This window comes from Pseudophryne corroboree (assembly GCF_028390025.1).
Source record: "Pseudophryne corroboree isolate aPseCor3 chromosome 3 unlocalized genomic scaffold, aPseCor3.hap2 SUPER_3_unloc_51, whole genome shotgun sequence".
In the NCBI taxonomy this organism is placed as follows: Eukaryota; Metazoa; Chordata; class Amphibia; order Anura; family Myobatrachidae; genus Pseudophryne; species Pseudophryne corroboree.
In genome coordinates, this window is record NW_026967543.1 from 122596 (window position 1) to 137345 (window position 14750).

The 14750-nt window shown below is 47.8% G+C and overlaps 1 protein-coding gene across 1 annotated transcript in view; it reads right to left on the bottom strand.

Annotated features, from left to right (window-relative positions):
• The window catches only part of LOC134984408 (gastrula zinc finger protein XlCGF57.1-like), a 37196-nt gene extending 22778 nt beyond the window's left edge, over positions 1-14418 (bottom strand). The window contains exon 1 of the mRNA XM_063949997.1: positions 14045-14418. Coding sequence (XP_063806067.1) covers positions 14045-14186 — 142 coding nt within the window. The 5' untranslated portion in view covers positions 14187-14418. The remainder of the gene's footprint in view (positions 1-14044) is intronic.
• Between the last annotated feature and the right edge of the window lie 332 nt (positions 14419-14750).

The following is a 14750-nucleotide window of genomic DNA, read 5'->3' on the forward strand; positions in this document are numbered from 1 at the left end:
CTGAGCACATCATTCATGAAATCCTGGAAGACTGCCGGAGCATTACAGAGCCCAAAAGGCATCACCAAATATTCATAATGCCCTGAGTGGGTATTAAAGGCAGTCTTCCATTCATCCCCCTCTCTTATTCGGATTAGATTGTACGCACCGCGTAGGTCAATCTTAGAAAAAATGGTGGCAGTACGAAGCTGGTCAAACAAGACCGAAATGAGAGGCAGTGGGTATGAGTTTTTAATCGTGATACGGTTCAATTCCCTGAAGTCGATGCAGGGTCGCAACGAACCGTCCTTTTTACCCACGAAAAAGAACCCCGACCCAACTGGAGACTGTGAAGGTCTGATAAATCCCTTAGCCAAGTTCTCCTGAATGTACTCTGCCATAGCCTGAGTCTCAGGACGTGACAGGGAGTACAACCTGCTCTTGGGAAGCTTAGCATTTGGCAACAAATCAATGGCACAGTCATAGGGGCGATGGGGAGGTAGTACCTCTGCAACTTTTTTGGAGAACACGTCCGCAAAATCTGCATAACACCCTGGCAATCCTGGCAAACTTAGCTGAAAGAGCCTGACTGGAAGGCTCAAGCAACTTCTGAAACAATCAGCACCCCAACTAAGAATCTCCCCAGAGACCCAGTCAAATTGAGGATTGTGGGCCCTTAACCAGGGTAACCCCAACACCAATGGGGCAAAAGTACAGACAGTCACATAAAAGGACAATTTTTCAGAGTGTGTGGCTCCAATAAACAAAGAAATCTGGCTAGTGCAAGAGGTAATTTTACCTTGGGATAATGGTTCCCCGTTTAACCCACAAATCTCAATTTCCGATGCCAAGGGTACTAAGGGAACAGAGTGTTTCAGGGCGAATTGGCGGTCCATAAAAACCCCGTCGGCCCCACTGTCCACAAAGGCCTCAGTCTTGACAGTTTGACCGAGGAACTTCAAGGTCACCGGAATGATAAAAGTGTTCATGGGAAATTCTGACTTCTGGCCTGACAGGATATTTCCTATCACCCTCAGGCCCTGAAGTTTTCCGGCTTTTCTGGGCATGATACTACCACATGACCTTTATTCCCACAGTACAAACACAACCCCTGCTGTCTCCTCCGCGTCTTCTCACGCGAGGAGAGGCGGGTAGCCCCAATCTGCATAGGCTCCTCGGAAAATTCCTCAGAGTCTGAGGTTCCCTTGGGAAAAAAGGAAATCTCAGTCTCCCTTTCAAGCCTACGCTCTCTCAGCCGTCTATCCACCCGGATGGATAACTGCATGAGCTGATCCAAGCTATCAGGCAAGCGATATTGTACCAGTTGGTCCTTTATCTGGTTAGAAAGACCTCTTCGGTACTGGTGTCTCAGGGCTGGGTCATTCCACTGGGTATCATGGGCCAACCTCCGAAACTCCGTACAGTAAACCTCAACTGGCCTTCGCCCTTGCTTAAGGATCGAAATCTGAGCCTCGGCTGAGGCCGTCTTGTCAGGGTCATCATACAACATGCCCAGTGCCGTAAAAAAAACATCAACACTTTTAAGCGACGGACAGTCAGGCTGCAACCCATATGCCCAGACCTGTGGGTCTCCTTGTAGCAAGGAAATCACTATGCCCACCCGCTGAATCTCCGACCCAGAAGACTGAGGCCTAAGCCGGAAGTATAGCTTGCAGTTCTCCTTGAAACAAAAGAACTGCGAGCGATCTCCAGAAAAACGATCCAGGAGATTTACTTTCGGCTCCTTAACCCCTGAAGGTGCTGCTGCTGCGGGAGCTCAGCCAGCGGCCTGGGAGGTGTGCATTTTAATGGACAAATCATTAAATTGTCGAGTCAGGACCTGCACCTGATCGACCACCTGTTGCAACGTATTTTGAGGGGTATGCTCCATATTCCCACAAAATTTCAACAGGAGTATTGGGCTGCTGAATATGTTATGCACACCAGTGCCTGCAGGAAAGTACTGGTGTCAGAACTGTTATGCACTCCAGTGCCTGCAGGAATGTACTGGTGTTTGAACTGTTATGCACACCAGTGCCTGCAGGAATGTACTGGTGTCTGAACGGATAGGTATGCAAAACAAATGGACTCACAGACAGACTGGGGAATATGACATTACGTACACAGAAGGTGATAGGGTAACAAAATACACACAAAGTGAACAGAGAAGCCCAGAGGCTAAGGAACTGGGTGTCTCCCTAGTATTAGTAATGCTCAGATGGGAAAAGCATGATGTTGTGTTTTAATACGTAGAGAACCCGAAATGCTGTTGCTAAGGGCAACAGCAAAACCCTAAAGGGTTACCAACGGGTGTGGCAGTAAACTCCTTGGTCAGAGATGGAATGATAGACACAAGGAGAGTCTCCACAATCCTAATTCTCACTTGCAGTGCACAGGTTCAGCTTACTGCCACTAAACTGACACCTGGCACAGTGAGACATGATTTAGGCAGGCAAGTCTTAGAATACAGCCGCAAACTTGCTAAGTTCACAGAGTAGTAACAGAACCCCAGCAAGCTAAACGACTGACTCCAGTCTTACTGCTAGGTCTGGATTGGCAGAGTATAATACCAAATCCCCAGGCCTATTTGCAGTAAGCAACAAACAAATACAAAGCTACACAGTACTGGCTAACTTTCAGGAACTGACTAACCAACAAAGATTCAGCAGCATCTGCTTAACCTGAGAAGAGGCCTTATAAAGCAGGTGCTGTCCACGCCCCACTCAGACCTCACAGACTGTGAGCACAAAAACCAGCACCGGATCCCCTGCCGTGCACAGAGCCTGTAACCACTGCACAGCAAAAGACCCGAACCGGAGTATCAGCTGCGCTCAGGTTACTCCGCTAGCACTTGTCTCCCGGTTGCCATGACGACGTGGCAGCACAGGGCAGGAGACCCTATCAGTAATATAACATCACCTGTGCATACATTTAGGTAACACTGAGATCATGTGGGATTACTAGAGGTGACATGGGCTGTGCAGTAATATAACATCGCCTGTGCATACATTTAGATAACACTGAGATCATGTGGTATTACTAGAGGTGACATGGGCTGTGCAGTAATATAACATCGCCTGTGCATACATTTAGGTAACACTGAGAGATCATGTGGGATAACTAGAGGTGACATGGGCTGTGTAGTAATATAACATCGCCTGTGCATACATTTAGGTAACACTGAGAGATCATGTGGGATTACTAGAGGTGACATAGGCTATGCAGTAATATAACATCACCTGTGCATACATTTAGGTAACACTGAGAGATCATGTGGGATTACTAGAGGTGACATGGGCTGTGCAGTAATATAACATTGCCTGTGCATACATTTAGGTAACACTGAGACCATGTGGTATTATTAGAGGTTACATGGGCTGTGCAGTAATATAACATCTCCTGTGCATACATTTAGGTAACACTGAGAGATCATGTGGGATTACTAGAGGTGACATGGGCTGTGCAGTAATATAACATCGCCTGTGCATACATTTAGGTAACACTGAGAGATCATGTGGGATTACTAGAGGTGACATGGGCTGTGCAGTAATATAACATCGCCTGTGCATACATTTAGGTAACACTGAGAGATCATGTGGGATTACTAGAGGTGACATGTGCTGTGCAGTAATAGAACATCACCTGTGCATATATTTAGGTAACACTGAGAGATCATGTGGGATTACTAGAGGTGACATGGGCTGTGCAGTAATATAACATCGCCTGTGCATACATTTAGGTAACACTGAGAGAACATGTGGGATTACTAGAGGTGACATGTGCTGTGCAGTAATAGAACATCACCTGTGCATATATTTAGGTAACACTGAGAGATCATGTGGGATTACTAGAGATGACATAGGCTGTGCAGTAATAATAGGATTTTGGTACTTACCAGGTAAATCCTTTTCTTTGAATCCATAGGGGACACTGGAGTACTCTTGGGATATGGACGGCTTTATCAAGAACAGGGCACTGAATATTTAAGTTTAGAACTCCCCTCCATATCCCAGAGTACCTCAGTGTTTTTTACTGAGCCGAACAGGAGTGATAGAGAGGTTGACAATGGAGAATTACATATAACATAACAGACAACAATAAAGTTGACATATAACGTTACTGACAACTAAACAGTTGACACCATAACTGATAGAACTTTAAACTTTGAACCAGTCGGTGAGAATGTGTTACCATAATATCCCCTGAACTTACCAAAAACCAGGTAACACTGCTCTGGGTGGGCGTCCAGTGCCCCCTATGGATTCAAAGAAAAGGATTTACCTGGTAAGTCCCAAAATCCTATTTTATTTTTCATCCACTAGGGGTCACTGGAGTACTCTTGGGACGTACTAAAGCTTCCCACGTGGGCGGGAGAGCTGTTTGGCACCTGTGACACTAGGCGGCCAAAGCTAGATGCTGATGCCGCAAACGTATCAAACTTGTAAAAATGCACAAACGTGTGCACTGATGACCATGTAGCTGCACGGCAAAGCTGCATCGTAGAAGCCCCATGACCAGCTGCCCATGAATTCCCACAGAACGTCTGGAATGAGCTGTTACTGATGTGGGTGGCTGTAACCTAGCATGAAGGTAAGCCTGACGTATAGTCAGTTTTATCCATGTGGATAAGGTCTGCTTAGAAGCTGGCCAACCCATCTTGGCAGCATCATAGAGAACAAACAACGTATCCGTTTTACGAACTGTAGACGTTCAGGATACATAAACGCGTAGTGCGCGTACCACATCCAATGTTCCAGAATCTTCTGTTAACACAGGAACTACTATTGGTTGATTGATGTGAAAAGATGACACTACCTTTGGCAAGAAAGTGGGATTCGTCCGAAGTTCCGCTCTGTCATCATGAAACACCAAATACGGTGGCTTGCATGACAAAGCACCCAAATCTGAAACACGCCTCGCCAAAGCTAAGGCTAGGAGAAAAATTGTTTTCCAAGTGAGAAACTCAATATCCACTTGTTGTAAGGGCTCAAAATATGAAGACTGTAAGAAATCTAAAACCAGATTCAAGTCCCATGGCGCTGTAGGTGGAATGAATGGAGGCTGTACTCTGAGGACACCTTGCAGAAAGATGTACAGATGGCAATAGAGCCAATCGTCTTTGAAAGTAAATTGACAAAGCAGATACCTGCACCTTTAGTGTAGATAAACGCAGTCCTCCATCTAACCCCGTTTGTAGAAATAACAAAAGACGGGATTACGTGAAAGATAATGTCGGAAACTTCCGAGCTTCACACCAACCTATATAGGCACGCCAAATTCTGTAATAATGAGCTGCCGTAACTGGCTTCCTAGCACGTAACATGGTTGGTATAACCGATTCTGGAATGCCCTCTCTTCTTAAGAGTGCGGTCTCAACAGCCACACCCCGTCAAACGCAGCCGCGCTAAATCGGGGTAAAGGAACGGACACTGTTGTAGCAGGTCCGGACGTAGTGGGAGCGGCCAATGATCGTCTGCGAGTAGTCCGCGGAGATCCGAGAACCAAGCTCTCTGAGGACAATGAGGTGCCACTAGTATGACTGTGGCGGACTCTCTTTTGATACGTTTTAGCAACAGAGGGAGCAGCGGAAATGGTGGAAACAGATACACGAGGCTGTATGGCCACGCGATTGTGAGAGCATCCACCGCCACTGCCTTTGGATCTCGCGTTCTGGACACATACTGGGGCGTTTGTGATTGTGGCGAGATGCCATCAGGTCAACCTGAGGGTAACCCCACCTCTGGACCAACATATGAAACACTTCTGGATTTAATGCCCAGTCTCCTGGATGAAAATCCCGACGACTGAGATAATCTGCCTCCCAGTTGTCCACTCCCGGAATGAACACCGCCGACAATATCACTTGGTGATATTCGTCCCAATTGAGGATTCAAGCTACTTCCTGCATTGCCATGCGGCTTCTCGTTCCTCCTTGTTTGTTGATGTACGCGACCGCCGTCGCATTGTCTGACTGCACCTGGACAGTCTGAGACCGAAGCATGTGCACTGCTTGTCGTAGCGCATTGTAAATTGCCCGGAGTTCCAGGACATTTATAGACAGCAATCTTTCGTGATCCGCCCAGAGACCCTGGAGCTGACGATTTTGAACTACAGCTCCCAAACCTCAGACTCACGTCCGTTGTTAGAATTATCCAATTCCAGGCGCCGAACCATTTCCCTGCAGTTAGATTGTGTACTTTGAGCCACCAGAGTAGAGATACCCTGGCCTATGGCGACAACCTCACCCTGTGGTGAATCTGCAGATGCGAGCCTGACCACTGTGCGAGCACATCCAGTTGAAAAGGACGTGAGTGAAATTTTCCGAACTGAAGCGCTTCGAAAGCCGCCACCATTGTGCCTAAGAGGCGAATGCACAAATGTACTGAGACTGTGCGTGGCTTGAGCACTAATTGTACCAGATGACGAATAATCTGTACTTTCTGTTCTGGTAGGTAAATTCTTAGATTTACCGTATCGAGAATCATACCTAGGAATTGAAGTCGTTGAGACGGAATCAGATGTGATTTCTTGAAGTTGACAATACAACCGTGCTGAACTAGTACATTGTATGTTAGCAACGCATGTTGGAGGAGCATCTGTTGAGACGGAGCTTTGATGAGCAGATCGTCCAAGTACGGAACTATTATCACTCCCAGGGATCTGAGATGAGCTATCATCACAGACATCACTTTGGTGAATACCCGAGGAGCTGATGAGAAGCCAAACGGTAGAGCCTGAAACTGGTTATGGTTCTGCCGTATTGCAAAACGCAAGAACCTCTGATGAGGTGGCCAAATCGGAATGTGTAAGTACGCATCCTTGAGATCTAGCGTAATCATGAATTCCTGTGGCTCTAAACCTGCAATTACTGACCGCAGAGATTCCATCTTGAATCTGTAGTAAGTGACGTACTGATTGAGACCCTTTAAGTTCAATATTGGCCTGACTGAGCCATCCGGCTTTGGTACCACAAACAGACTGGAATAATAACCCTGACCTTGTTGTTGTACAGGGACCGGAATCAAAACTGCTGAATCCAGCAGGGATTGAATGGCAATTTGCAGAACCGCCCTCTTGTCGTCAGACAGAGGCAGTCCTGTCTTGAAAAACCGCAGTGGCGGGAGACAGTCGAACTCTATTTTGTAACCTTTTAACACTAAATTGCGGATCCACCCATCTGTGGATGTCTGGAATCACGCCATATGGAACGTCTGAAGGCGTGCTCCCAAAATTGGAGATCAAAGATGGGTTGGGAGCCCGTCATGCCACTGGCTTGTCGGTGACCTTAGCGTCCTGACAACTGGTGTTGGTTTGTTGGAAACTACGTCATTGACCTCGTCTAACAGTCATGGCTGTTCCTTTACCACGGCCTCGAAAGGGCTGAGGTCTAAAGGATTTGAACGCCGGGCCAGAGTATTTCCGTCTAGGTACCGTTGGAGGCAATGGTAGGAAAACAGACTTTCCTCCCGTGGCCTCAGAAATCTATTTGTCCAATTCAGGACCAAACAACTTCTCGCCACCATAAGATAACGCCTCTATACCTCTTTTGACCTCTGCCTCCGCTTGCCAAGAACGCAGCCAGAGTGCTCGTCGTGCTGTAACTAGCGATGATGAAAGGCGAGAAGTGAGCTGACAGACGTCAGTAGAAGCTGTACATAGATACTCAGCAGCTTCACAGATTTGGTCAGCGAGAAGTATAAGGTGATCGTCATGTAGGGCAGACTTGAGTTCTGTTATCCATACCATTAGCGCCTTAGTTACCCAAATGCCAACCAACCCAGGTCTAAGCAACACACAGGCTGCTATACATATGGATTTTAGTATAGCTTCTATTTTACGGTCTGAAGGGTCTTTAAGCGTAGTAGCAGTTGGTACTGGTATAGTTAATTTCTTCGTAAGTTTTGACACAGACGAATCCACCAATAGCGGATTCTCCCATGTAGATGTCACAGAATCTGGAAAAGGGTAACTGGATTTAAATCTGCGAGGTATAGAAACCGTTTATCCGGATTATTTTGTGTTTCTACTAACATCTTATTAAGAGATTCCGAAACAGGAAAACACATTGGAGATCTCTGTCGTTTAGTAAAGACGACTTCATTTGTCAGAGGCTCCTCAGTTTCTGTAAACTTCAGAGACTGACGTACCGCTCTGATGAGATTATCAATGCCCGGACTGTCAATATCCTTACTATCTGACTGCTGGTCCAATTCGCCTTCCTCATGCTCATCTTGCGCAGTGAGGTCTGGCATAGAATCCTCAGAATGCAACATAGCAGAAACTGGTAAATCATAAGACAAATGAAATTTATTCCTTCTACCCAAAATGGACTTGGACCTTTGGCAAGGCTGAGACCCCTCCGGTAGTTCTGGCAGTCTCACCCTAGACTCAGATCTTGCCGCTTCCCGCTCTTGTCGAGCGGCGGCCAATTCTGACTGCAATCCAGCAATGACATCTGTTAGCATAGCCCATGGAGGGTTCGGAAATGAAACCGGCTTTGAAACCAGAGCGGAAATCGTATTCGTAGCTGAATTCACAAAACATACTGTACATGTGGTAGACCCATCCGGTAACACACTCTTACAGACATTGCAGTGAAACTGCTTTTTAGTTTTTGCTGGTGCCTTACTCATTATGCAGACAGACAATACAATATACAAAGACAGACAACTTGCACGACTCAGTAAAATAGTACTAAGGTGTGTCTATATATATATCTGGCCAAGTGCAGTGCACGTGGCCAGTATTATATGAAATCTGATCCCAAATAACCACTAACACCCCTGCGCCTCTGGTGGAGTAGTGTTGTAGGACCGGATCTTCCAAACTGAAAGAGAAACAGGATTGAACAGGAAGCATGGTTAAAATGGCCCCCATGCCATGCTTACACTAATGATCACATGTCAGGTTATAACACACATTTAAAGTCTACAACCTGTAACCAACTGCATTAAAAAGCAACCCTGTTAATATAGGCTTAAAAGCCTATGTAATTATATCACAACCCCTGCAGCCTTGCCTTTCCATGTAAACATACTCTCTCCCCCCCTTTGCAGCCGCGCTGTTGTGAGAAGACTCGTCCCCCCCTCCCCACTGTACTCCGAGTATCGTCGTGAACCGGAGATCTTGCAGGGAGCCTGTATAGCGGCGGGACGCGGCGGTGGACTTCCCGCGGGGAGTGGGTGCCTGGGAGCGGGTGCCGGGCGGATCTGCGGCCAGCACTGTGCACAGCGTGTGGAACTGTGAGTGGCTTTGAGCGGCGGCGGGCGGCAACAAGCTGGGAGCACTGGCGCGCACTAAACAACGTTCCCCACACAGCGGGGCGGCAGCGTGAGCTGACCGTCCCCAGCATACCTGAACTCCTGTGGTGAGGGGCTATGACGGGGCTTCTTCTTTAAGCTCCGTCCAGCTTCCTGCAGGATGTCTGCTCTTGGCTGTGAGGGTGCTCTTTTAGTGAGGACCGACATGCCAGTAGCTGCTTGTAGCAGCTTCCACTATCCCAGACCCACGCCTTTTGGAAGGGGGGGAAGGGATGTGAATAAAGTGTAGTAAAAATAAAAAAAATTAAAAAAATATTCAAAATAAGTGTGGGCGCGGCACACAATCTCTGTTAGTGCTTGAGCACAGAAAAAACACTGAGGTACTCTGGGATATGGAGGGAAGGAGAGTTCTAAATTTAAATATTCAGTGCGTTCTTGCTAAAGCCGTCCATATCCCAAGAGTACTCCAGTGACCCCTAGTGGATGAAAAAGAAACATCTTTTCAGGGTTTGGCCAAACTCCCTCAAAAAGAGTATTTTGTTTGTGAGGAGGGAAAGTTAAATTTTATTTATTTTTCTTATAAAAAATAAGCCTTCTCCTGAGGTAAAGGATAGGCTTCCGTAACTTCCAAGACCTCCTTTATAGCAACAATCATGTATTAAATGGTTTTGCCAATTTAGGTTCTATTCCCCTGGAATCACTAGTGTCGACACAGGAATCAGATTCCGTGTCGGTATCAGTTTTTACTATTTGTGCAAATGGTCCCCTGTGGATGAAAAGGCAGAACTATGAAAAATCACATCTTCCACTGATTTTCTCCAGGTTTCTGCATGAGACTCAGACTTATCCAATCTCTTACTGATATGATTCACACTATCACGTAATTCTTTCACCCATTCAGGCTCGTGGTGTGCCGGCAGCGCCACCACATTACAACTCTGTGTCCCTAAAATGGCTCCCTCAGGGGAGAGCTCCCTGCCTCAGACATGTCACACACGTGCACAAACACACCACAGACACTCCGGGGCTTATAGGGGACAGACCCACAGTAAAATCTGTCAGGACACAGATAGGATTTTCCAGCTCACAACCCAGCACTAGTGATAATAACCCTGTGTAACACAGAATGTCCACAGAGACCTGTAGCGCTTTTATAATGATAAATTCACAATAAGGCACCAAATTACACTGCGTCACCCCTGTTTTGCACCCTGATACTTGGGTCAGAAGTGTAGGAGGACCAGCGTTCTTCTCTGCAGCTTGCTAGGAGTGAAAATGGCGCTGAGGAGTGTACTGGCTGACTGAGGCGGAAGCCCCGCCCCCTGTAATGGCGCGTTTCTCCTCAGAGATTCCAATTCTAATTTTTATACTGGCGGGGGTAGTACTGTGCCTCAGCAACTTATGTCCCCTTATTAGCTAGTGATGATTATCATTTATGCTGCTCAGGGCGCCCCCCCCCCCCCCCGTGCGCCCTGCAGTGCCTGTGTGTGAATGGTAGCATGGCGCGCAGAGTTCCCGCCCACTGCGCGGTACCTGTTAGCCGTCACGATGGTTGAAGATACTTTTTCTTCTTACACTCACCTGTCTTCTGGCTCTGTGAGGGGGGTGACGGCGGGCTATGGGAGTGAGCACATAGCCGCAGCTAGCATTCAGTACCCTTCAGGAGCTAATGGTGTCCTGTCAGCCAGAAGCAGAGCCATGAAACTCTCAGGAAGTTGGTTCCTACTTCTGCCCCCTCAGTCCCACGAAGCAGGGAGACTGTTGCCAGCAGCCTCCATGAAAATAAAAACATAACATAAGTCTTTTCAGAGAAACTCAGTAGAGCTCCCCTGTGGTGCATCCAGTCTGCCTGGGCACATTTTCTAAACTGAGGTCTGGAGGAGGGGCATAGAGGGAGGAGCCAGTTCACACCCTTAAAAAGTCTTAAAGTGCCCATGGCTCCTGCGGAACCGTCTATACCCCATGGTACTAAAGGGGACCCCAGCATCCTCTAGGACGTATGAGAAAAGGCCTCCTCGGCTTGCTCAGGGGTTGTGTCAGCAACATTCAACACATCTCTCATGGCCTCAGTTATCAACTGCACCCCCTTAGCAAGTGATGCCGTCCCCCTCCACACATCCCCGTCACCGTCTGCCATGTCAGAGTCGGTATCCGTGTCACCCTGCGTAATGTGGGCAAGATCACGTGTATGAGAATGTACCGCAGGGGACCCCGAGGGAACAGGACCGGGCCATACAGCCATCGAGGACTGTAATACCTGAGTGGCAGTATCACTCCGGTTCCCTAGCCGGGATCTGCGCTACAACAGTGCAATCCTGATTACATGGGATGGGATCTTCCTGAGAAGAGATATCCTCTGCAGCATAGGAGACAGAGTCTCTAGACATGTTTGCTTGTACACCCCACACACCCCACATACACACAGGGTAAAGGGTAGACAGAGTTCCCCCCCCCCTCCCCCCCAATAATGGCAGAGAGACGCAGAGATTGGAGCCAAGCCACACACAGCACATCAAAGGTATAGGGAGACCCCAAACCAGCGCTGACGGTGTCCATTAATAGGTGACCCTGCCTATATACAGCCTCCCCCCCTTCTACCGTACAGATAGCTGGAGGTGCTCTTCACAGGCAGCGTGGATGCAGACAGGAAAATGGCGCTGAACGCTGCTGGGTCCGCTCTGAGAAGCTCCGCCCCCGTAGTGGCGCTGTCTTCCCGCTCTTGAAGATTATACTGGCCTAAGGATTTTTGGTGCTGGCTGAGATCCAGGGACCCCGACAGGCTGTGTGGTCAGTATAGGGTGACAAACAAAGAGGAAGGGGGGTGCAAATCCCCACCCCCAAATTCCCTTCCGCACACTGAAAATTACCTGTAACCATCCCTGAATCTATCTGGTAATAAAATTCAGAGAATTTGTGCATGAGGCATTGAATGGGAGCAGCATTTGGAAGGCATGCTGTTCCTTGTAGTGCCAATGGGAGATCCTGGGGGTGGCTCCCTGGTAAGTTAGCTCTCTGTCTGGAAATGTTTTAGTAATGACCTTTATCATGAGGCGTACTGTGACAAATTACATGGCCCAATGTGGGCACTGCTATTAAGTAGTTAGGACTGCTGTATCAGAGAAGCCGTGAAGTGGCCAGCAGCTTAATCATGTGTTTGCAAACATTTGTGACAAATTCTCTGAATTTTATTACCAGATAGAATCAGGGATGGTTACAGGTAATTTTCAGTGTGCGGAAGGGAATTTGGGGGTGGGGATTTGCACCCCCCTTCCTCTTTGTTTGTCTGTCTATGACCCCTCCCCCTTCCAGCACCTGATATATAATTATCTCCAGGTATGATTGAGCAGCTTCCAAATTGTTTGTCTGGTCAGTATAGGGCGTCGGCTCAGGGTGTCCCACACAGCGCCGCACCAAGTGCTGCTGAGCCCCGGAGCGCAGTTATCACTGCGCTCCCGACCCTGTTGCCGCCATCTTCACATCGGCTCCACGCTTGCCAGGGGCTGAAGACTCTTCAGCTCTGCAAGGGGTTGGCGGCATGCTGCTGGGGTGAGTGTTCCCCTGCGGCTGGGAGCGATCTATCCCCTCTGGAGCTCAGTGTCCAGTCAGCGGAGATAGTGGCTCAGACCCCGCAGGGCGGACACTGCTCCCCCAATCAGTCCCTCGATGCAGGGAGGATGTTGCCAGCAGTCTCCCTGTAAAAAAAAACAACTCTAATTTTTTTTTTACTAAAGTAGCTCAGTAGATCTCCCCTAGCTGTGACCGGCTCCTCCGGGCACATTTTCTAAACTGGGTCTGGAGGGGCGGTCATGGAGGGAGGAGCCAGCCCACACTGTTGGACTCTTGGGGTGCCGGTGGCTCTTGGTGGGCCCGTCTATGCCCCATGGTACTAATATGGAACCCAGCATCCTCTAGAACGTAAGAGAAAAGTGGTTTATATACAGACTGGCGTGTGCTAATAGTGACACTCTCAGGGCATGTAATACCATAGGCAGAGGTACTGCTAACACACAGTATGGCTGCTGGAGACACACAGTGACATGATGTGAGGGGGAGAGCAGGAGTATAATAGTGGCTGATGTCTCCTGATGTATGAGATACACCAGAGAGTGTGGGGAGGAGACTGGTCAGATCTCTGGGCTGGTAACACACAGTGACATGATGTGAGGGGGAGAGCAGGAGTATAATAGGGGCTGATGTCTCCTGATGTATGAGATACACCAGAGAGTGGGGGGAGGAGACTGGTCAGATCTCTGGGCTGGTAACACACAGTGACATGATGTGAGGGGGAGAGCAGGAGTATAATAGGGGCTGATGCCTCCTGATGTATGAGATATACCAGAGAGTGTGGGGAGGAGACTGGTCAGATCTCTGGGCTGGTAACACACAGTGACATGATGTGACGAGGAGAGCAGGAGTATAATAGGGGCTGATGTCTCCTGATGTATGAGATACACCAGAGAGTGTGGGGAGGAGACTGGTCAGATCTCTGGGCTGGTAACACAGTGACATGATGTGAGGGGGAGAGCAGGAGTATAATAGGGGTTGATGGCTCCTGATGTATGAGATACACCAGAGAGTGTGGGGAGGAGACTGGTCAGATCTCTGGGCTGATAACACACAGTGACATGATGTGAGGGGAGAGCAGGAGTATAATAGGGGCTGATGGCTCCTGACTTCCCCACTGGGAAAATACATATTCCTCATTAGTTTGTACTGACAGAGGAGGGTGTAGGATAAGAGATTGTTGTAGTGACTGAGCAAGGAGAATATGTGACTCTTTTCTGTAATAAGTGTTTATTACTCACCTGTGCTGATATCTGTAGGGATCTCCTCCTCCTTACACTGCTGATCTCCCCTCACATACGTCTCTTCTTCTCCCTCTATATCTTCTGCCTTCATATCAGTCACATACGTCTCTTCTTCTCCCTCCATATCTTCTGCCTTCATATCAGTCACATACGTCTCGTCTTCTCCCTCTGTATCTTCTGCCTTTATATCAGTCACATATGTCTCTTCTTCTCCCTCTATATCTTCTGCCTTTATATCAGTCACATACGTCTCTTCTTCTCCCTCTATATCTTCTGTCTTTATATCAGTCACATATGTCTCTTCTTCTCCCTCTATATCTTCTGCCTTTATATCAGTCACATATGTCTCTTCTTCTCCCTCTATATCTTCTGCCTTTATATCAGTCACATACGTCTCTTCTTCTCCCTCTATATCTTCTGCCTTTATATCAGTCACATACGTCTCTTCTTCTCCCTCTGTATCTTCTGCCTTTATATCAGTCACATACGTCTCTTCTTTTCCCTCTATATCTTCTGCCTTTATATCAGTCACATACGTCTCTTCTTCTCCCTCTATATCTTCTGCCTTTATATCAGTCACATACGTCTCTTCTTCTCCCTCTATATCTTCTGCCTTTATATCAGTCACATACGTCTCTTCTTTTCCCAATATATCTTCTGCCTTTATATCAGTCACATACGTCTCTTCTTCTCCCTCTATATC